This window comes from Ambystoma mexicanum, chromosome 7q (assembly GCF_040938575.1).
Source record: "Ambystoma mexicanum isolate Mex_15411 chromosome 7q, UKY_AmexF1_1, whole genome shotgun sequence".
Taxonomy (NCBI): domain Eukaryota; kingdom Metazoa; phylum Chordata; class Amphibia; order Caudata; family Ambystomatidae; genus Ambystoma; species Ambystoma mexicanum.
In genome coordinates, this window is record NC_090941.1 from 654,718,829 (window position 1) to 654,743,177 (window position 24,349).

A 24,349-nucleotide genomic window follows, 5' to 3' on the forward strand; every position below is an offset into this window, starting at 1 on the left:
GACGGAGTATGCTTTTTGGTTTAACATCCAGACATAGAAGGGCGTTAGTCTTGTTGAAGCAGGGAAACACCTCTTAATATTAGGGATAGAGAGGATTTCTCCAAACCACTTTTTCTTTTATGACAAATAAAAGTGTGGATCCAACACTTAACATGTCACTATGTCTAAGTCTTGCTCTTGATCCCTTACACTGTGACACAGGGCGACGAGATGAAGGAAGAGTTAGGGCTGATGATAATGGAGTATTTGCTGCTGCAGCAGGAGGAGAACACATAGGGGAAGGTGGTGAAGGAACAACCAGTGCAGGGAGTCCTTAGGCCAGAGGTGTTGATGTGACAGTGGAGGACTTGCAGGAAATAATTGACAGTGCAGGAGAGGGATCCTTGCGGATCCATAAAAGTTGTTGCAGGACAATGCCCTTGGCTCAACCATCATTTGAGTTGGAAATGCACTTGAGCTAGCACAGGTATTGTGCCACAGAGGTGGTGGACAGAGGAGGACAGGTGGAGCACGAGGAGACACAAGATCAAAATGTCGAAGAGACTGTGGTGGTCCCACAGCAGATGTTTCAGAAGGAGAAAGAGATTTAGGCTTCTGCACCTGTGGCTGCTCTTGCAGATGGAGCCAAGTGCTCCTACATGTTCCTTGTCAAGGCCCAACCGTATGTTATGTGCATGGGTCTGGGAGCACTTTAGCTTGCTGGAGGGGAAGACAGCGAGGGTGCAGACAGGCCCTGTGATATGCAACACAAACTGAATGCACTCTTTCGCCTCAGAAGAATTCTTAGAATTGTTATTTTGAACATCACAAGCAACACGTATTTGGTCTGGTCACTAAAAATGGCACACATTGTGTGTGTGCCAATTATAGTGGCAAGAGCAATTGATACCAACACCGACTGTAATCTGATCTCCTGCTTGTGTCCAAACATTTCTGCATTGTTCTCCTCACACTAACAAGAAATGTCAGATGCTTTCTTGTCACACAAGGTTGTCATTGGGATGAAGCAGAGCCAGTAGTAGTAAAAAAGATGCCATGTCCTAATTGAATATCTTACCTTTCATTCAGCTCAATCCTATTAGGATTTTCGACCTGCCCCCATCTTCATTGCATTCATTTTCTATCTCTCAACTAAATTATACTCCCTCAACTACTCTCACAATCTCCTGCCTTTGCCTCTGCCTGACAAGGCTGATCCTAGCATTGAACCAGACATAACCGATTTGTACCATTTTAGCCCGAATCACTGGTAATGTTCAGAACAGCTTGAACCATCCATAACACCCACTATCCGAGTGGTTTGAATTGTGACCAAGGCTTAGTGCTAAATAGGGATCATGACCTATTTGATCATGGCCAGACAGCAGTGCTGGTCATTTTGAATTTCGCAGTAGCCTTTTATATAATCTAAAATGTATTCATCATTTCCAGGTTGTTGGTTGGAATGAAAGCATCAGAGCAGACACTGAAACGGCGTTCCAATGGTTAATGAATGTATACAACATTTTCTATCTTGGTCAACATTAAATGTGCCATTTTCCTCAATATGATGCCCTGCATCTCGTTGAGCCGCTTTCCACACATTTACTTCTTTTTTCATCACTGTTGAGGAGTCTCAAAGTTAGATCCAGGGTCTATTATTAAACAGAATTTGCACTGCTCATTTGTAATGTTCAGTGCATTATCTACTCCCCTGCACTGAAACCACTGAAACCTATCCCCATGATGGCGCCCGGCAAGCAGTGATGTATCATGTTTTGTTGAAGCTTCTAGAGACTTATTCTGCTGCATGCACAGAGCACTGAATATGCAGAGAAAGGACAGGAGCATTGTAAAAGGGGATCAGCCTTGCATGCTGGGTTCAAAGCTCTCCACCAAAGCTCTACTTAAAAAAAAGAACTCTACTATGAGCAAAAATGTGACATGAGGAAAGAGGAACAGATCACTTGCGCATGTACCAATTGAAAAGATGAGCATTTCATTCTTACTTGAACACAGGTTGAGATTAGTGGGGCAAGAGTTGTGCATTACGAGATTGCATGCTTTGCATGGCACAGCTGTTGAAACAAAAATGGGCTTTTAATAAAGAAAGGCTGGCCTGTTTGGCAGTGCTCAGTCCACTGTGGTTACAGTGATAATATCTAGTATTGTAGAGATATGCCTCACTTTACTCTCAAAGCTGCACCTGGGATTGGTTCGATGTCCACAAACGAACACCTGGGATGCTCTTAGCCCAGGTCTTGGAGACAGGCAGGGGTGCGGTGCGAGAAACACAATGAGGCTGAAGGGGTATATCCAACACAAATGGGGGTCCCAATAAACAAACAAATGATGTCCTTTTTGGTCATTAGTATCCTGCTGTTGGAGCAGATCAAAACAAATGAAAGCAGACTAAATTGAGAGGACCTAATGTCTTTAGTTCGATGTCCAGTCCCTTTTCTAATCCACACAGTCATGTGGTGACCAGACCTGTGAATGCTTCCTGCAATACACTCACAGTTTCGTGGTGTTTACAGTGTCCCAGCACACTTCCTTACTTGTCCTTGCAAGATGATTCAGAAGATGAGCCACACTCCTGGAATCCTTAACCTTGTGACACACTCCAACTTGGAAAAGACCCTGCCATTTTCCCTCTTTTGTCCTAGGGTCTACATAATGTCTACTTTGCACTCCAGTCCTTGTCAGGCTGCTGTAATAATATTGCCCAAGCAAAGGCATGCCCTACTGGGCTTGAGCCAGCTCCAGGATTTTCTCAGGATCACAAGGTTACAAGCTACCATTCAGCTCCAGTGACTTTGCAGATACCACCAGGATCTAGGCTAGATGCCCTTTTGTTTACTCCTCTTCAATATCCTCTGACTCGTGTTAGGTGTCTGGGACAAGGCCCGCAATAGGCTCATTGCTCTATTTCCTCTTACAAGTCTTAACTCTTGCATAATTTGCCCTATTTGACTTTGCCACATCCTCCTACTTTCCTCTCTCACAATGTGGTTTACTAAGATTCACCACCTCTTGATCTCGCCCTCTGCTTCTCCTGCTACAACACCAACCGTATAGAAACCTGTCCTAACTCCTGCACAACCTAGTTGTTTGTGACACTTTTTACACCATGCCTTTGGCTCTCCTTGTTCAAATAAGAGTTTTGATTGGTGGGCCCGTTCCCCCATCATCACAGGGTTATGTGATTGTGTACGCTTCATAGTTCTAGTTCTTCCTCATGTGTATTTCCCTTTCTCCTAAGGGTAATCAGGTATTGTATCTATTCTAATGATTCTGTTTGGCCAATGCTCTTGCTCCCATTTCCAGAGGTCAAAAGTAGGGCATCCGCCATCTTGGGGTCTGGTTCAAAGATCATGGCAAACAGGCAGACCTAACCTCCGGCTGCAAGTGTCTTCAGCAACTGCACACACTCTCGAAGGTCTAGTTTACATGTAGGTTCCGTTGCTCTTCCTGGGTGCATGCTTTTCATTGGGCTCAAGTCCATCATCTACTCTGGGGTTTCCACGCCCAAGGTTCAGTTGTGAGGAATTCCTCTCTGTGAGTGGACTGAGTCCAGGGAATGCGACCGTCCACCATGGTACAAAGTATAGTTTGAAAACCTTTAATGAGGCTGATATTCTCAGGCCATATCCCCCCCTTACACGATTTCATTTTTAATGTTGCTCTACTGTGCGCCTTCCCTCATTTCTCAAGCATACATTTCCTGAATACCTATACTTGCAGGCGAGCAGCTCTCTGAAGAGTGTGCCTGCAGGAAGTGTGGCGAACAAACCCAGCTGGTGGGAGCTCTGGGAGATCCCAGATATACCATCTCCAGGGGTTGTATTTGGTGGCTGATGGCTGCCCCCGTCCCCCTAGAGGTCTTAAACCCCAATTTATGGTATACCAAGAGGTGATTCTCTAAGAGATAACCTACAGTCACAACATACCATTTGGCTTGAAATGTTCAATAATGTTTTCAAACAGATTGGCCAAGTTGTAAAAAATGAAGGAAAGGAGAAATTTGCGAAGTACATTCATTGAGCCGTGCGTGATCGGTCGGTGTCAAGTGTTGGCTCATGGCACAGTGATGCCTTTCTTGCATGATATTTTAATTCTGACTGGGAAATCCAATCGATATTAAATACTCTGTTAACCTTCTGCAAAGTACACAGTACTACCCTGTGGTTGTATGGCCTCTGTCTTCTTGCAAAGGGTGGATTCTGCAGCCTCAGGCTTGCTGATTGCAGTCTAACCGGGATGGAACGGCCAAGTAGCATAATGAGTGAGACACCTGGCCTTGATTGCCGTGATACAGCCTGTGCTGAATGAAAGAGAATCTCCTGATGTTAGGTCACCGTCCTCCCGCCCTCATTAGGCCTTTTGAGGACCCTAGTGTTTCTTTGAGTATTGTTACTGGTGAGGTACTGCTCCCTGCTCTACTCTCTAGTTTTCTGGTACTTCACAATGGATCAAATGAACAGCCTTTGTTGGTGATGGGTAGATCATTAATGAAATCCAGCAATGGCTCCCCGTGTTGTCTGCTATCTACTGCCACAGCAGGGAGAGGGGCACCCGAGAAGAGCATCATTATGTGAAAGGACATGTTCCTGTGCACTCATACTGATCCACTCTCCCTATTTTGGAGAAACAACCCTGCATTTTCAGCCCAAAACAATGGCAACATTTGAAAACGTTCTCCTCCAACAGTGTGCATGCAGTTCACCGATGAAACATCCACAGTGCTTGAACATTTCTACAGGATGCCCTTTCAGAACAGAGAGCACCCGTCTAGCAAGCGCGAACTAAGCATCAAGCAACGGTCCATGTCTGTGGGGACATCTCTGGGCAGGCCTCAAGGTCCATCACCATCTGTGACAGTATAATGGATACCGTCTTCTTTTAAGAGAACTTTTTCTGTGGGATGATTGCACCCCATTATGAAAGGTTTTATGCCTGGGATACCTAATAATTACTCATCCTCAGCTGGGCTTTTCTTGGGGCGCTAGTTCGTCTGTTGGGCGGGAATCCTGCAGAGTAGCTGTGTTTGAAGTGTGTCCACGAACCCAAAACACGTGGAACATTGTTTTCTGCAGGACCAAAGTCCATGTGAAAGAATTGTTTATGGAATGGAATGGGTCTGCCACGAGCATGAGGGCCTGGCTTCGCATTGCCAGCATGACTTTGCTGTTCCTTCGCACCTCTTTGCCTTTGTTCGGGGCAGCATAACTACTGCAATGAGCTCAAACCGAGAACATGTATTTTCCATCACCTGTAAGATTTATCTTAAATCTCCAGTCACCACTAATGTACTGAGCAGCACTCCAGCGACATGAAGCGTTCCCGCCTAAACATGCTGAAAAGGAAGCCCTGGGACTGCTTTGGACATGCAAAGCAGACATCCAGGAGCTTCGAACAACTCCCCCCACAGTGAGATATCAGAGTCAAAATAGTAGGCAATATATGCCTTTTCGAGTGAGAAAAAAAAAGAGTCAATGTCACTTAAGTACAGTGTGCATTTGTCTCCCGCAAACTAGTTTCAGTGTTTATAATTTGGAAGAAAGTATCAAGACATCGCACAATAAAAACTATTAAAATAGGCATGATATTTACGAAATTGAATTGGATTAAGGTTGCCTTGATTAAGGTACCTTCAAGATGGGTACGAGAGAATACTCAGGAAAAAGCATAGTAAAGCAAACTAACAAAATAGGGATTGCTTTTCCTACTGAACAGGAGTTTTCCCCACAAACCACGCTCTTAAGGCTGGTCCAATCTGGGCTACCTCCACAGGCCAGTATGGCAGTCGCTCCTGGATCCATTCAGATTTCCAACACAAAGGGCCTCTTTTACAGTGTGTCGTAACGTAAATTCCGCCAGGTTTCCACCGGCAGAAAGAACCCTATTTCAAGTTAGCATTCTGACACCTTTACAATGGTTTTCCACTTGCAGAAAGCTAGTGGAAAATCCACTTCTCTATGCATTGCAATGGGGACGGGAGTATTTTCCGCCAGCGGAAAACTGTTGTAAAGCTGGTGGAATGCTAACTTTATTTAAAGTTCTTTCCACCAGTGGAAAACCAGTGTATTCTGGCCACCACCAAACTCTAATTTTACTGTTTGATGATTTGGAAAAATTGTTAGTCTCTTGGGAACTCCCCTCGGTGTTGCTCACAGTCTCTCACAGGCAGTAGGGCTAAGCCTTGGTGTAGTTCAATGATTTGGTGATTTAGACCTCCAGATGGTAAAGTTGAAGTCCTCTCCTGGTCTCGTCCTTTAGCATCATACTTTAAAATTCTTAGTCGATTGTGGGGGCTCGTTATCTCTTCAGTCAAAGTCATCAGCCGGCCCAAAGTTCTCTTCTGGGAGTTAGCTAGCACTTACATTCACTGAGTTGCAGGTCACTGGTGAGCTGTAGGCCATCTGAGTCATTCACAGCGGTTTCTAGATCTTCTAACTACTCTCTGATTTCTGGGGTTCGTATACTACATGTTTCCTTGATGCCGAGATGTCGGCTTGTTCATATGGGAATGCTTTGTAACATGTATTACCCTTCCCTTCTTCTAGTTAACTTCTGATGAACCTCATTGATGTTCCAACATGTGCTTGACTGCCCTCTCACCTTACCCTTTATGTCTTCCGCTCCAGCTCTTCCTTTCACCACCTTTTATGTTGGTCTAATTGCCACTTTCTCACCTCCTTTCCTCTCATTATAATCTCTTTAGTTATTTCTACCACCTGTTCTGCTCTTGCCTTTTTAACCTTCTCCTATGGATTTTAACTCACCTACTCCACATCTGATCTTGTAACCAACTCCTCCTGCTCTACTCCTCTCATCCACAGCTCATCCTCTGCTCCTCTCTTCGCTGCACCCTCTGCTGCTCCTCTCTTTACCACATCCTCCTTATTGTCACCAGCATGCCATCGGCTCCTCTTTTCATCACCTCCTCCTCGCCTCTCTTCACACCTCCTCTGGTCTTATTCTAAGCACCTTCCCCTCTGTTTCTTTCATCACCAGTTCCACCTCCGGCCCTCTCTTCAACTCTAGCCTTCTCTCTGCCTTCAGTATCTCCTTTCTTCAGCCATGTTTAAACTCAAACTGCACCCTTCCCCAATGGGCCAAATACATCCTCACTCAGCCTAAATTTGTATGGGTGAGTGTTATAACGAAATGATGACTGCTCTGCAGCAGTACAGGGATGAATAGTGGCTAAAATGCCTACTCCGCCACCTACTAACAAACCAGTTGGGATCCCAATCATATAGGTGAAAGCAGACTCAGCCCGATGGATATACCTCCTTTGCCTTTTGTGTTAACATGGGCTGGCAATATTCTCAGGAGGGGTGTCAGGTGATTACAGTAGCAACCCAAACCGCAACAGTGCAAAAGACTTCAAAATAAAAATAATCTCCAGTCAAGGTTCAACAAAAGTACATAATTATTATTTAAACGATCCAAATGCAAGTAACTAATTTGTCGAAGTGCCACTTATGAACTCACTTGGACAACCTAAGTATGGTTCAAGGGTGTTTATTTTCTACATTCAAAGATAAACTCAATTGAAATTGTGGGTTCTCTGAGGCCAAAGACGGGTAATTGGCACTAGGGCCACGCTTCTCTATTATACCACTGAGAATGAATTGGTGATTAATATGACTGAAACAAAGATTAAGGTGGTCTCTGCCTCCAAGGTAAATTGCGCCACTCTTGATACCAGCTTGGCTAACTTACCTTATGTTAACAATTACCTATATTTGGGCCTCGAAATGAGTCCGACCTTGTCCTACATACATATCACAGAGTCTAAGATTGTAAAAGGCAGAGGGCTGACAAGTCCGATAGACAGGTTTGCCCGGAACGAGGCTAGCTACTCACTGGAGGGCATTTTGACCCTATACCGGCAAGGTTTCTGCCCGATGATATTATATGGCATGGATGCCCTCCAAATGACCAACCTGAGCTGGCTGGATAGAGTGGAGGGTTACTTTTGAAGACTGGTCCTGAACCTCCCTCACACAGTACCAGTAAAATACTTGTGACTGGAGCTATGGTTGGTCTCCTTGAGGGGTCAATTGTTGCTTAAAAAACAAGGTCTCCATTTGAAGGCTAATTCAAAGCCAAAATTTCAACTATTGGCTTCAGTGGGATCGGACAAGGGGAGTGAATGGAAACGAGGAAAAGTGGACTTTGCCCGTTTGATATACCAGCTTTACGAGAGCCTTAATTAGACTCCCGATTTCAAACAGGGTGCTAACTATACCACTTTAAAAGCATTATTTAAAAGAAAGCTGGAACGTTGGGTCTGGTGTAATAATGATACCTGAATATCAACTTTGAGATCATACCAATATGTGTCCCATAGTTACCTATGTCTAGCACCCTACCTCCAGCAGTGCCCCAGTCCTGCGGTTCACAGCCTGATCCTCAGACTGCGAACCAAGCAACATCCCCTATTGGTCTTCCAGAGGGCCCAATTAAATATTGTCCTGGACCAACGTATTTGCCGGATATGATGATTAGCAGGCTGTATTTAGGCACCTAAACATGTGTTCACTGACTGCAGCTCTCTGTGACCTACGTATACGACATTACTCGGGGGCTATGTTTACAGCTATGACTCAATTAAAAGCAAGGCATTTTGGACTTATTTTCTAAACTCTGAATTGGAAGCCCTCCACAACTTGCTATATTGGCTTTGGCGTTGTATTGAAAAATTACTCCCAGTAAAGACGCCCTGAATATACACAACTGCATCTTACTCTGCCTCCACACCTGCTGTTTAAGCCCTGTGCCTTCAAATCTCTTTCTTCTACAGTAGGGCCGATACTCATAATCATTGCCTTAGGTGTGCTCTTATGCCTATAAGGATACGATAAACAAAGTAAACCTTATGCGATTGTGTGTAATTCTATGTACATTTGATGCACATTTTATGTAATCTTAGGTACTTTTAGGTAACTATATGCACTTTTAGGCATTTTATGTAAACCTATGAAATTCTACGCTTGTCTTATGGGATGCATCATTATCTCTCGAAAGAGCAATCTCTCCGCGAGTATTCAAATGACTGAACTCCCGGAAGTAGCCTAACGAAGTTGCTGGAAGTTGTATAAATTGCCAGGAATAATGAACTTGTGATTTTAAATTTGAATGTTAAATTGAATGATATGTAAAATTGAAATTGAATAATATGTTTCTTCTTTTGTAAAGATTCTTTGGAATCATATGCACATAAATAATAATAAAAAAATAAACATTAAGGCACACAAAATATCTATAGTTCCTCCCACTGAACAAGAGCTTCCCCGCAAACAACTCCTATTAGGTTAGTACCACCAGGTTCCCTAATCGTTTTAATCTGGAATAAATCCACTTGTCAGGATGGCAGTCAGTTCCTCAATATTTATATTTTCTCAACAAAAAGTAGCATTTTCCAGTTCCCCCAGAGTATAAAAAGAGGTGATAAAGAGAGGTGTAAAGGTTGTATGCCGGTCTTGCCACCTTTATTTAGTCTCTGGGCATGTCTGAGGTTTTTTTGAGGTGGAGTGGTGGGGCACAGATTCAGTGATTTGTTTCCGCCTCCCTTTTGCCCTCGCCTCCACATCCAATTCGTTTAATGTCAGCTTGACATTTCCAGGCTGGCGTGAAACCATTGGATTCCAATGCAATCTGCCTGCTTTTTACCCCAGAAAAGGTTTTGGCAGATTCCACAGTAATCCCTTGTAAATGCTTTCTGCCATGCATGAATGGCAGGGGGTACTTACTCTATTTGCACTGAAAAGTGCAAAAGGAGGCATACAGGCGATCATACCTGTAATCATGCCTTCATTTTGCACTTTTCAGTGCAAATGACAGAGGTTACCAACAAGGGATCAATTTCCACCTAAATGCAAAAGTAACAGGCCCCCTCTGGGCAAGTTACACCTGGATGGAGAGCAAACTCTAAAGTCTCTCAATTTCTGCTTGCAATTCTTAGCAGAAGTCTTTCGTAATGTCCAAGAGTAAAGTTGAGCAATGGATCGGGTGTTGCAGCACAATATTACCTTTGTGGGTGTGGGTTAGGCTACGAGTCATCCCAACTTGCAATTAAGGTAATTTCAAATGTTTAACTCTCTAAAGTTGGTTGGACTGTACAATACACAGGAACATTTTGAGATGTCTGGCTGTATATATAGATGTCCTGCTTGTACTGTTTCACAGTAAGTCCTACCTTCTATTTAAAATATAATTCATGTAAAGATTACTTATAAGCATCACAGTTATGCACTGTGTGACATTCCTTGCAGTTGGTTCTCCTGGTAGTACTGAGCATGCAGCAGAATGTCATCAAGGACAAACGATAAACCCAGCAGCAATGCCATTTGTTTGATTAGCACCGAGCAGCTTCTGTAAAGATGGCTGGATGGATATCTTTACGGGACACCTTTACGGTTGTGAAACAGTGCGAACCTATGGTACACAGTTTTTGCTCTAACCCTTCTAGGGCTTTGGGTATCCTCTCACAGGTTTCTTAATGCACTTGTGCATTCAGATTTACGCTTTGCCATTTTAACCCATCTGTGATAATTTTATGCCTGCGCCACTTGGGTGGCCACAGACTGCTGAAATCTGGGATCAGGGAGGGAAATTAGTGCTTGCTTCTGAACATCATTTGAGTGCGGCTGCAGTTGTATAGGATGCATCTTGGATATGAGCGATATGTCCATATGGTGCTCTCAAGGCCTGTGACACTACGAGTGCCTGAAAGATTTTGCTTGTGCCTATTTCAATCTATATGCTATGCTTTTTCATCATGTTCACCAGCACAATATGGATAGGCACTCTGCGGGTGATATACACCATCTATTGCAACTTACACATTTGGCCAATATATATTTCATTGTAACTTGGAGAGAGGCACATTGTATTTGTTACACTGTCCTCAAAATCTTCTACGTAACCTTCAAAATCAAGGTAAGCAAAACTAACTAAATCTATCCTTGTGAAACCACTACACATCATCTGAGCCATTCTAGCGAAGGATGTCATCCATAACTTGTACTGTTATTTAATAGTGGGTTGACGGATGCTAAATTGTGTTAGAATTATTTGATTAGTACGTTTTTGACATTACTAGGACTTTATGTGCTAAAAACCGTAAGGCCCATTATCAGTGAGTAGTACAGGGGTGGTGCTAGGTCTGGAAAAGATCAGGGGCTAAGCTAATGTCAGGACTGGCAGGAATCGGGGCTAGCTAGAATTTTGATTGTAGCACCCGAGCTTCTATCCGGGGCCAAAAGAACCGGGGCTATAGCCCCCTCAGCCCCCACTAACAACGCCTCTCTGAGTACAGCCCGCATTACAACCAAATTAGCTGAGTTCAGGTCTCGTCTTGTTTTGATAATCAACACAAGCTTTCATTGCCCAAAGGTGAACACACAAAGGATTACAAAAACCAGCATTCTGCACCAGCAAAGCCTATTTACAATTATGATATTTAATATGAAATGCTGTAAAGCGGGGCACTTACACAATCGCCTGGGGTAGCATAGCTGGAGGGCAGGTGAATTGCCATGAAAAAACAGATACAAGCATTCCCAGAATTTAGCAGCTCTGCCTCAGGGAACCTCTGAAGTGTCTGTTATGGATCCCTCAGCTCTGACCTCAGCATCCCAGGTCCCCTTTTGGAAGGTCACAAATGAGAGACTATTATGGAGACATAAAGAGACAGAGTGTGAATGAAAAGGGAAGAGAAAATGAAAAAAAAAGAAAAGGGTAAAGATAGCATGAAGGACAACGGAAAACACGAGGGGGAAATAAAGAGTTGGGCATAATGTGGGAAAGAAAAGGAAGGAAGGAAGGAAGGAAGGAAGGAAGGAAGGAAGGAAGGAAGGAAGGAAGGAAGGAAGGAAGGAAGGAAGGAAGGAAGGAAGGAAGGAAGGAAGGAAGGAAGGAAGGAAGGAAGGATTGATTCGAAAAGATAGAGGAATTGATCAGTCGAAGGAATAGTTAGAAAGCAAGCAATGGGAATAGGAAGGAGAGAAATTGACATAGGATCAAAGAAAGAAAAGAAGGGATGAGGAGGAAAAGGAAGAGATAAAAGGGAAGATGGGGAAATGGAAGAAGTAAGAAAGAGGGTAGATTTGTTGGGTAGCTTCCACTACACCTCAGGCACCCTTTACCCTTGTGTGAGATGATTGGAGGCCTGTCAGGGGTATACTTACGTAATGTCTGCCTAGGGCAGCAAAGCCCCTGAGACTAGCTCTGCCTAAGGAAAGGAACCATCAATACATTAAAGGCGGTGTGTAACCTAATGTTTAGGATAGTATGGATGTGTTCTGATATGCCCAATGGAAAGTGAATTAAATTACACAGTTTTTCTTACAGCTGCACAATGTGGACATCTCAAGCATAGTGTCGCATGGTCCCTTCGGTGATAGATTTAAGAGGGGAGAGGCAGCACAGCTCTGAGTGCACTCAAGCATGTTGGTCGCACACACAGGTCATCCTGTGTAATACACATTCCCATGGTCTTAACAGAGCATTAGCAAAACTATCACCTCTGAGATCCCGTGAGCAAGGCTTGCATAAAGAAAAATCATTAATTTTAAAGACGGTGCTAGCAAATATTTGTGATTGGTCGTCCTCAGGTGACGGAGTGTGGCAAAGCGGACATTGAACGGGCATCATTTGCGCAAAGCTAGACTATTACAATGTACTGCTTATGTGCACTAATGAAAAACAGATTAGTTATTTACAGGTTCTCCAGAACATTGAGACCTGGCCAGTAGCTGCCACTCTTTAAAAAGAAAAATAAAACATTACTGACATGTTTTGCGTTTTGCACTTAGGATCGTCTCCTGATGGCTCAGTGAACAAATACTAGTATTGCTACATGCAGAACCTAGACACACACACCTACATACACCAAGAACAGACATCCAGTCTATCGACAATCATACAACATCTGCAGTACATAAAGTATCATTCCATTGAATCTATTGCAAATATGCAGGTGGCTAAACACCCTTCAATTAATGATGTCAGCTGAAGAATAGTCTGCAATTTGACATATGGAAGTAGAGTAGGAATGTGCCTTCCAGGAGACTTGTAACAGCTTGTTTATTGCCCAGTTACAGGTGGGAAATCATTATTCGTAGCTTATCGATCCTGCACCTTTGAGTTCTTTTCAAGTTGCCCGTACTTGGGGGCCACGCAGGTTAATGCACTTGTGCAAATAACAATTTAGGAGCAAAACAATGTTTGGATAATGTGAGAACTTAAACAGCACAATAATGAGAACATCAGAATTTAAAGGTCAACGCAGAATGAAAAGCAATACAATTAAGTGTGTTAGATAAGAATCAGAATGAGGAATGGGAGGGTGTATGAAGAGAAACCAGAGAATGCATGCACTGACAATATGATACCTGGATTACAATAGTTTACCAACGTTCCTAAGTGTGTACACCCTTGCATTAACTTAGAAAACATTTACAAAGCACTTGTAAACGTTTTTCAAACATGAGAATTACTTGGAATTTACACAACATTTAAATGAGTGTACACTGTGTTTGCATTTACATTGTTGAGAACATTTGCAAACATTCTGTTTTCAATGTTTTGCTTTTTTCTAAGCGGTACCAAACATATGGTTTTAAATATCCACAAATGTTTTGTCAATCACGAACATGAGGTTTACCACCACAACTCAATATTTTCTTGGTGTATACACCAAATACAGCTGTGTGTAAATTGCATTTTCAAACGATTTACTTTGCTGTAAACCATAATCAAAACCATTAATTCAGTTTTGCATATTCATAGACTATATCCAAAATATGATTTCAAAGGGTTGCACACATTTTGTGAAAGTTAAAGACTAGATTTGAAACAGTTCACAACAATATTGTATACCATTTGAACAACATTTGGCATAATGCACTTTCTATACGAATTATTTTTTCAATGATATAAACCTGATACCAACTTCTATTTACTACCTGAAATCTTGCACGCTACTTTGAAACCATACTTTTATTATTGGCTGTGTAATTGGTTGTAACTGTAAAGGTTAACCAAAGGTTTACACTTTGGAATAATTGGTAAGCTATATTTTGTATGCATTAGTTTTGTTTAGTAGTTTGAAAGCAAAATGTGCATACATACAGATACTGATTGCAACTATGGCTCTGGGAAGTAGACCATCAATCCAACAGTGCAGGATGGGTTTGGGTTGTGTGAGAGTGCCATAAATATTTAAATATTGTATGTACTTTCTAATTCACCCTATGTTTGACAGCTGTGACAAATCTATGGATGTCCCTTCTCCCCTAAGGGGAGACCTTTCTTATAGGGCCAGGGTGGTGCGTCTACAGTACAATAGTCCCCCTGGGGGTGGTACACAGGGGGAGGACCACACGGGAGAGAAAGACCCTTATGGGAGTAGGGAACGACCATTTGCAGAGAACGTGGTATATTTTCACTTTTTCACCGCCTTCCTCTTTGCCAAAGCCAAACCCTCATTTACAAACCGTGCTAATACCTTCTTATGTATAAAAAGTCAACCTTATCTAAGAAAATAACTAACACACAAGAGAATCCAACTGGCTTTCCATTTACCTGATTGGGACAGACTCATTCAATAGATGAGGGAAACCAGGTGAGATATATCCACTCTCCTGAGAGGAGTTGCCAGTGATACTGTAGCACCGGCTGCAAGATGGGAGAGCCCAACAACATGCACAGAGAAGGGAGAAGGACCGAGGGTAGTCCAGGACATAATGACTACGTGTGTCATAGCCCAAACAACCCTCAGGGCGTTCCAGGATCCCAGGAGTCACCAGCTGAAGAAAATGCGCTCCTGGAGAAGCGAAGAACATCGCAAAGCCGAGACCAATAAAACGAAGCACCCAAACACTGCCGAAACCTTGAACAGACATCCTGCTGCTCGGAAGATGTGAACCAAGCATGAAAGTATGCAGGCAGGCCGAGAGGGACTAAAGGTCTGGGAAAGTCAGAGAATGAGCACAGAGAGCCGAATAAGAGGGTCTGGGACCCTGAGAAGATATTGCAAGTCTGGCACATGCACCTTTATCATGAGGAAAAAAGAATAAGAGGTTCTGAGACCCCGAGAGTAAAAGAGACAGAATCTAGAGTGAACCAAGCTGTCACAATTCAGAACTGCAAGTCTGGGACTCGCACCCATATGAAAGCAAGAGAATAAGAGGGTCTGGGACCCCAAGTACAAGAATATAGATTCCTACGCTTGGCAGGAGAGTAAAAAAAGCAGTCATGATTGAGAACTGTGAGTCTGGGACCAGCACCCATATGAGAGCCAGAAGAAAAGAGGGTCTGGGACCATGAGAGCAAAGGAGATAAAGAGAGATGTATATGCTTGGCAGGCGAGTAAACCCAGCTGGCGCACTACTGCATAGTGAATCTGGGACACGCACACTTACATGAGCCAAAGGCCAAAGTGAACTTTATCTGAGAGACAAAGTCTCGGGAGGATACCTCAGGGGCAACGTGCTCGCCTTGGAAACAAGATGACACGAAGCAACACAGGTTCGATCCCCGGGTCTGCGCTTAGAAACTTCTGGGTATTAAGCGTGTTATAAATAACCTATCATATCATATATCATATCAGAGAATACAGGGTCTGAGGCCCAGCAAGATAAAGAATGGTGTGGTACATTATTGTGAAAGCTCCAAAGAGGCCAGGCAAAGGAAAACAAATCCCTTGGCTAACAGAATATTGTTTTCGGAAAACCTAAAAAGAAGCCAGGAACAGGGAAATACTTCACCTGGCATGTGGAACTTTTGTTTGTGCTGCTGTGAACTTTCATGAAAGCCACATAATAAAGAGTTGACCTCCTAGTTAGTTACGTTGAAGAAGAGGGAATCCAGGGATAGGCGCCACTCCCTGGATATTACAACATTGTTTCTTTTGGGGAGAAGATTTGCTTATTTCTTAAAATCACCGGAGACATTTGGAACTCTTTGTTGGCAAATAAGTTTTACACTATTTCCTCAGTTGAGATACTATCCTTGCACATTAGGTTCAGGGCAAGAGTGTTAGGGTGAGTAGTAGGGTTTTTGACCACAATAGTGACAGACTGTTTGCGTTTTACCAACCCTCTTTTTATGTTGAATAAACGTTTATGACCACAAACTTGTCACCGGTGTGTTCGAGCTTTACATCTGCACCCTTAAATGGCATATACCATTAATCAGGCTCACCTTTCGCAAAGCATGGCAGCAACATTACAATTCCAAGTCCAAATAGGTTGCAGAATTCCTGTTAAGTGATGCTAGGAATGATATATTGAATGAATGTCCAAAACGACAGTGCCATGCTGCTACAACTACATGGCAGGATGGGAATGTGGGGGCACTCCACCTCTCTCTGCTACAACCGCATGGCAGGATAGGAATGTGTGGGGCACTCCACCTCTCTCTGCTACAACCGCATGGAGGATGGGAATGTGGGGGGCACTCCACCTCTCTCTGCTACAACCGCATGGAGGATGGCAATGTGGGGGGCACTCCACCTCTCTCTGCTACAACCGCATGGCAGGATGGGAATGTGGGGGGCACTCCACCTCTCTCTGCTACAACCGCATGGCAGGATAGGAATGTGTGGGGCACTCCACCTCTCTCTGCTACAACCGCATGGCAGGATGGGAATGTGGGGGGCACTCCACCTCTCTCTGCTACAACCGCATGGAGGATGGGAATGTGGGAGGCACTCCACCTCTCTCTGCTACAACCGCATGGCAGGATGGGAATGTGGGGGGCACTCCACCTCTCTCTGCTACAACCGCATGGCAGGATGGGAATGTGTGGGGCACTCCCACCTCTCTCTGCTACAACCGCATGGCAGGATGGGAATGTGGGGGGCACTCCACCTCTCTGTGCTACAACCGCATGGAGGATGGGAATGTGTGGGGCACTCCACCTCTCTCTGCTACAACCGCATGGCAGGATGGGAATGTGGGGGGCACTCCACCTCTCTGTGCTACAACCGCATGGAGGATGGGAATGTGGGGGGCACTCCACCTCTCCCATTGTCTAATGAATGTTTTTTTTTTAAATGTACCCTGTTTGCAATGGATTAGGAATTTCAGCTATTACAAATTAAATGTTACCTTAAGCATGACGTTTTAAGTGCACATTAGGTTTTCAAGGGTTTCCAGAAATCAAACTTCCGTTAAATGTAATGTTTACTGGATTTTGCCATTTTAAGTGTACATTCAGGCTCTCATTAAGAGTTTGGCGTTATTACCTCCAGTAATAATACCAAGCGTATTACTGTTACTGCATGCAGTAACTTGAAGGGTATGCATGATTTAGAGTCATGCGAACCCTTCAGTTGTTCCCCATTTGGAGTCCCATGGCACTCTATTGGGGAACTGTGATACCACCACTTGCAGCATTACCAAAAGTGGTCATGTTTTTGTATGGAGAATAGACCCTCCACACAAAGCCAGGTGGATGTTACCAAGTTGCAGTACTGCAACTATACATTTGGTAGTGCAGTAAAAGTGATAGTAATCCATTATTGCCACCTATTTTCCACACGGCCAACCTCTTGATGTGCCCTGTTAGCAAATGTTTACAAAAAAAGAATGTTTTGGTAAATGGAATACCCGAAAGGTTTTGTCATTATAATCTGGAAATTGTCTGCAAAGTACTTATGTGTTGTGCTTGAAAAATGGTACACCTTATGTTTACAAAATTCAGAAACATGGTCAAAATAAACATAACTACATGGTTTGCTTATGTGTAAATGCATTTCAAAAGTTTACACTAAAGTTTAACATGTGCCTAATCCTTTCCAAAACATATGGTTCTCAAAGGTTTACATACATGTTACCAGATGGGTAAAGCATGTTTTTCATGCAGTGCAAGAAGGTGAATTTGGGTATTAGCGTTTAAGAAGAAAAAGGAGTTAATGAACAGAAAGTGGAAAAAAATAAGAACATAAAGTGTAAACAGATGAAAAGTAAAGAAAAGAAAATGAGATAGTAAGAACAGAAATGGCAGAGTGTGAGAACAGAAAAGAGTGAGAACGAGAGGAGAAATTAGGGTGCAGCAGAAAAGATGAGGTGCAGGAAGAGAACGACATAGATCATTACAGGAGAAACAGACAATTTCAGAAAATAATTAGGATTTGGGGATTACTAAAAGAAATGTTGTTGCACAAAAATGAGTGTGAACATGTGTCAGGGGAAAGGGATTTGGAGAATGGACGGAAGAAGACCTTTGAAGGTTTAACAAAAGTAAGAACATAATTGTGAAAGAAGAGAACTAGAAGTGTGAAAAGGTCAGCAAATGAAAAAATGTGCAGAGCTGCAGAAGAAGATACATGGAAGCAAAGAATAATAGAAAACAGGGTACAAAAAAGTGGACTTTGAAGTGTAACAACACAGCCGTTTGAGAAAGAGTAAAATAACCATTAAAAAAGAGCATTTCAAGGAAAGCTCAAGAACTAGTAGCATGAGACCACCAAGAATCCACACAAAAAGTATAAAAGTATAAGCATAACTAGAGAGCATAAAAACAGAAATAGGACAAGGAAAGAACACACTAATTAGAGTCTTTAAACTTTTGAGCTTTCAGATTACCATTGCTCTTATGCATGGAGCTCCAGCTCATCATGAGAAACTAAGATGTACAGTGAAGAATCAAGTATCACACACATGTTCATAGCTTTGCGAAGACTGCACACACAGGAATGACAGGCTTTACTGTAGTACAATAGGAGTCCCAAAAGGGGCGTCCGAAAAAGGGCAAATTAATTAAAAATCAGCATCTCAAAATATTGTTTGCTTACCTCCTGTAGGTACTTTTCTGTGATTTGACTGAACTGGTGTCCTGGAGGCTTAATACCAGACACCATTAACCCAGAGCCATATACCCTGGGTTTCTGTTCATCGGGTTTACACTTATCATATAGTACGCTAGGTGACTTCGCGTCAGCACTGAAAGCCCTAGGATCAGTTAGCGTGGATGCAGTGCATGTTGGGGTCCCAATTAAAGAGCCTGTTGGTTCAAAAGGCGAGGCAAGTCGGTCTGCCGGCTGAGGACTTCTCCTAATGTAGGTGATGATTTTAGGCCGCACATGCCTAGGCTTCGGTACGGCAAGCGGAACCTCCATCTTCTCGTCAGCCATGTCCCGGTGACTGCTCTCCAAGTCAATTGTGGTTGTAAGGGAGGGCTTGGAATGTATAAGTACCGCCTTAGGGATTCCACTGTTGCACGGAGACGTGCTAGTTACCTGAGGGGGTATGTTCAACAGTTGGGTACTCTCAAGGGGAGGTAAGACTGTAGAAGGCGACAGCCTGTCAACGTGAAGTGCATAAAGGTTCCTTAACGTAGAGGTCTGTTTGTTCATATTCACTCGTGCCCCTGGGCAGGCAGGAACAGGGAGCGATAAAGTAGCATCTCCACTTGTCAAAGTTTTATAACTCTCCTTGGAGTCATCTGAAGGATGCCTCTGTCTAGTGGCTGCCTTCTTGTTCTGCACTGCAAGGGCGGCCTCTTCTGAGATAGTTTTATTGCTCCCAGCCAGAGCAAGGTTGTCAGTGTACCTGTCTTGATAGGTTGGACATTCAGGAGGTGCAGTCTCTTTGCTCCAAAAACGCTGAAAGTCAGAGAAGTCGGAGGCTTTGACAGAGGCAGTGTCGGTTTTTGCTTTCCCATGTATCATCTTATTCTCTGTGTCTCTAAGTGCTTCATTTCCTGGTGGATTTACATTATGTACATATAAATTAGGATCTTTTCCTGCTGCAAAACAACAAGCCTCATTTTCATCAAAAAAACGATTTCTGCTAAGCAACGGGGTGCTACTGGGTTGGAGGTTGGTGGGCTCATCGGGAACAGTGAAGGCAGGCCTATGATCTTTCTGTGTGTTGGCATAGTCTTGACTAGACTGATCGAGAGCCCAGTTTGCATTGTCCAGGGAGCCACTAGCTAGCAAGGAAACTGTGCTTCCACACGTTGGCCTACCTTCCGAACCAGCGTCTGGCTGTCTCAAGCATAAGTCCTCTGTTTCACTGAAAATGTCTTGCATTTGTGGGTGCCTTGGCTCTGCCGTGTCCATTCCACAAGCGTACTTTGCTCTCATGCCTATGCTCCCATCGCGTTGGCAAGTAACCATCTCCACAAGCATGATACTTTCGGCTCTTGACTGCCAACTGCTCTTGGGTGGTTGAAGGCCCAGCCTTCTCCCTTTGTCAGTCTGACCAAGCTGTGCTTCTGAGAGATTACAGATTTCCTGAGATTTACTAATTAAGTTCAAGTGCTGCTCGGCATACGTCGGGTGAAATGTGCTTTCATTATTCGAGTTTGACAAATTTCCAGCATCCGTTCGGAGTTTTGGAGAATGGGACTTCTTGATTTCTGAGGTAGATGTCTTAGGATAAAACACAGTCTTGTTTTCCTCTGAGGTATTGTCAAGGGGGTGAACAGCCAGACCTATAAAATGATCTGCAGTTGTTTTGGGGGATTTTAGGATAGCACCAGTTGAGTCACTTAATGTGTCTGGGGAGGCCGGAGATGGAGAATACAGTGCCTTACATGTTGAGATGCCAGTGTCTCCTGTTGAACATGTTTCTGATCTGACTGAGGGATGGCTTGATCCTCCGTATGGGAAGTGTGCAAATCTTTCAGTGTCAAAGAGAGTTAAAGGTGCACCCCTGTCATACCGGGTGATGTCACTACTAGTAGAACGTTCAGGAGCGATCTGAGTTCTTTCAACATGTCCCTGACTAATAGGCCTCAAACCGTCCCTGTGATCATCTGCTGTAAATTCTTCATGACACTTCCTGGTAACGGGACTATATCGCTTATGGTCTTTCACAGATAAACCACCGGCCTGGGACTCCGGAACCCAAGCCAGACATTTCCTCTGCTCCTTACCCGACCACGCTGCCGTCTCAGATACAGTGAAAGACAGAACCCCTTGCTGATCTGCCCCATGGCACCTTTTTGCTTCGCCCTTAGGCATTTGGCCAGTGGGCAAGATCTGATTTGCATTTGTGTCGCCTGCGCCGAACAAGCACTCGTTGTCATTCTTTGCCTCATTCTTGTTGTCATGCAGCTCTCGGTAAGAGGACTGGTGTGGGAGTAGTGGGGCTGTCATTTTCTGGTTCCAGGTAAGGGCCTCCAGGCTTTCGTTGTCGCTAGTAGATGGATCTCCGTAGCTTCTGCAGCTTCAACAACGAGAGGCCATTTCAGGCTTCATTGGGCCAGGTTATTTTACTGCTCAGTTATTTCAGTTTCACGTATTTTCTGTTAACAATTGACTTTCATGATTCGGTCTATGAACCGCCATTTTGAAGTTGGCCAAATCTATTAAAGCATACGAAATCCATTCTGTTCCATCTGCATGAGGCCGCTGCTTCCTCTTTGCCTGCAAGGGAACAGAAACAAGGCAACTATTAATATTTGTCTTAAACTGTACATGGCTACTTATGCCTGCGAGCAATGTTCATTATGTAGCGGTGTTGGCATGCATGTGCTATGCATCTTGGACGCGCGAGGTTAGCAGTAGAGTTTAATGCAGCATCTAAGACCGGAAGAATTATCACTGGTTTCATGCAGTGGTACAGGCACTAATTCTGGCATTAGGCTAATGTCCTTGAGATAAATTAGTTTCTAGCACCTGTGAAAGTGCAGGCTAGAGAAATCGGTCGCAAATAATCGACACTTCAATATAATGATGAAATATGTTCTCACTCTTGGCCATGGGCTTGGTAATATGCATTTCATGTACAAACATCTCCTGAATAACCTTTCGGCTGATGGAACCTCGCTGTCATGGTTCTAAAACCCCTAGGTGCCAAGGACCCATAACCACGATTTGTTTCTTCTTTTTTAGCACTTTTATCCAAAGCGCTGAACACACAAGAGGTACAACAGTACACACATGGAGGGTATTTGACAGGGTAAACCAACGACTGGGGAGCTTTAGTGCGCCCTCCATTTACTAGATACATAAATTACAGACACACCGAGCCTTTTGCTCTATCGAGAGCACAGGTGTTGACTTGCAGTCATTAAACTGAAAACGAAAATGGATTCCAAATTTCCCGACCTCAACCTTACGACTTTTCTCCCACCGAACCACATATATAAATGGCTGGTAAATAAACATAAGTGAAAAGAGGGAAACAAAACAAAAACGGGGGGAAAAGGATGGGGTGGTGTCAGGTGGAACGCCCATTTAGAAAAAAAACAAAAAGGTTGGCATAAAAGGACATTCACCCTTTTCGCTCATTTTTCAGGTAAATCGCGAAAATGGGCAATTTGTATTTCTGACATACATCTCTGTGCATGTCTTGCAACATCCATAGCTACACTGGGCTTCTATATAAGCACTCATATCAGGAATAAGTACAACATCTGATGAATGCCTTATCCCAAACACCTGTACAGGTAGATGTGAAAATACCAGTGAATAAGGTAGGTTTAAGGGAAGAGTTGATGTTGTGTTGAAAGAGGTTCATATGTTCTCACTTCTTTGAAGCAAAGTGGTTTTCAGAAAAATTTTAAGAGAACACTATGGGGGTCATTCCGAGTTTGGATTTAGCCATGGTGCTACTAGCACCATGGATGCCTCCAAACCCGGGTCCGGGTTCCCTGAATGGGACTTACCGGGTCATTCCAACCTTGGAGGACCCGCTAAGTCCCCATTCAGAAAATCATTCTCCATTCCCATTTGAGCCCCTATAGGGGTATAGGGCTCAATGGGAATGGGGAAGGAGCTAATAACGGGCCTGCAAATTGCAGGCCCGTTATTAGCTCCATGGTCCCTTAACGGGTCCCGCTAAGGACGGCTGGTCAGACCAGCCGTTCCTGGTGGGATCCGCTAAGGGACCTCGGAATGTGGCGGTAGGGGGTTAACGGCATTGGCATCCTTACCGGTGCCGTTAACCCCCTACCGCCAGGGTCGGAATGACCCCCTATGTTTTAAAATGCCAAGGTATATCATTAGTGAAAATCGGAGATATGCAATGCCTGGGCGACAATACAGGCCCGCCTCAACCTTGCTCACTGTGCCAGCCACCTACATTATATTGAGTGGTGGGCTCAACTGCTCCTGCCACCAGTGAGAGATGGCCGCCCCATCTGCCCAAACCACACCTTTTCACAAGAACACAAGCAACCCCAGACATATTTGCAAATGATTCGTCCATCTGTGTAACGGCACAGACGTGGTGAAAGATGCTGCTCTCCTGCCACCTAACACACAAAGCTCTTTATGGTCACCACCGCTAAAGTGACATATCAGCATCGGGACTCTTGTGACCGATCCTGCCTCATGACAGCACAGTGTGAGGCTGCTGCGGTCACACTGCTTGAATGACAAAAGCTGCACCTAAGGCAAGCCAGTCTGTACCAGACTAACTCCAGAACCTGTCCTGTGGGTGCAATCAACTAGCCAGTTAGTTGTTATCCTCTGAAGATAATGACTTTGGTAAGTACTCAAGGACAGGACTGCTGCCTTGTGCCATCTCACTAGCCGTTCTTTCACTTGTGGGATGACTCAGCATTCCATCTACCCCTTCTTATATATCCCTCTCATCAAATCCCAAGTCATCCCTTGTGTACCTAGAACAATGTCTAAGCTCCCCTGTTTCCTGATCAAATTGCTGGTCCCTTGTGAAACACCCATTTCACTTGTTTGACTTTCTCACTGGACATAATCTGGACCATCTCTTTCTGACAGAGGCCTGGCTGTCTGCAAACTCAGGACCCGCCTTTGGAAAGTTATCCCAGCCAGCTCTAGAATCTTGCCCATTATCTGTTGCTCCATCACAGGACAGACCTTGCCATCATGTGGAAAGATCAATGGCTCCTTTCTCTTCTTCTTAATCGAGTTTCTAATTGTCAGACTACTGGGTAATTTCTTTCCTTGGGATCTACTGCTTCCTTATTTCAGGCTCACTTATATCTGACTCCTTTGCTTCTCCGATTTGGCTCTCTTGTATCATCATCGTTTGACTGTGTGACTCCAATATGTTTAAAGATTTATTATCTTCCTGCATATCTTCTCTTAAGGTTAATCGATTACGACTAGGAATACATCAGTTTATCTTTGGTCCCAAGCCTAACAAAAGACCTATGTTAAGCCTTCTCTTCTTAGCTCCTCACTTGGTAAACTTGCAACTGCTCATTTGGTTGGATCATTTAGCCATGCACTTTCTCCCTCAGTCGCCCCCTCCCTATTCATGGTTTTTTGGAACCTGCCACTCTTACAGTAAGATGGTGGGACAGAGTTAACTGAGTTTTCTTGATGTATTCTCTCCTGAAGCCCAGATTTAGTTCCATGATCAGGTTAATCAGGCCGAGTAGCAGCAGGCAGGTTGGGTGAGGGAGTGAG

General features: G+C 43.9%; 1 protein-coding gene across 1 annotated transcript in view; it reads right to left on the reverse strand.

The window, feature by feature from the left end:
- The window catches only part of MTUS2 (microtubule associated scaffold protein 2), a 1,571,269-nt gene extending 1,550,027 nt beyond the window's left edge, over nt 1–21,242 (reverse strand). The window contains exon 1 of the mRNA XM_069639493.1: nt 18,797–21,242. Coding sequence (XP_069495594.1) covers nt 18,797–21,106 — 2,310 coding nt within the window. The 5' untranslated portion in view covers nt 21,107–21,242. The remainder of the gene's footprint in view (nt 1–18,796) is intronic.
- Nucleotides 21,243–24,349: the final 3,107 nt, after the last annotated feature.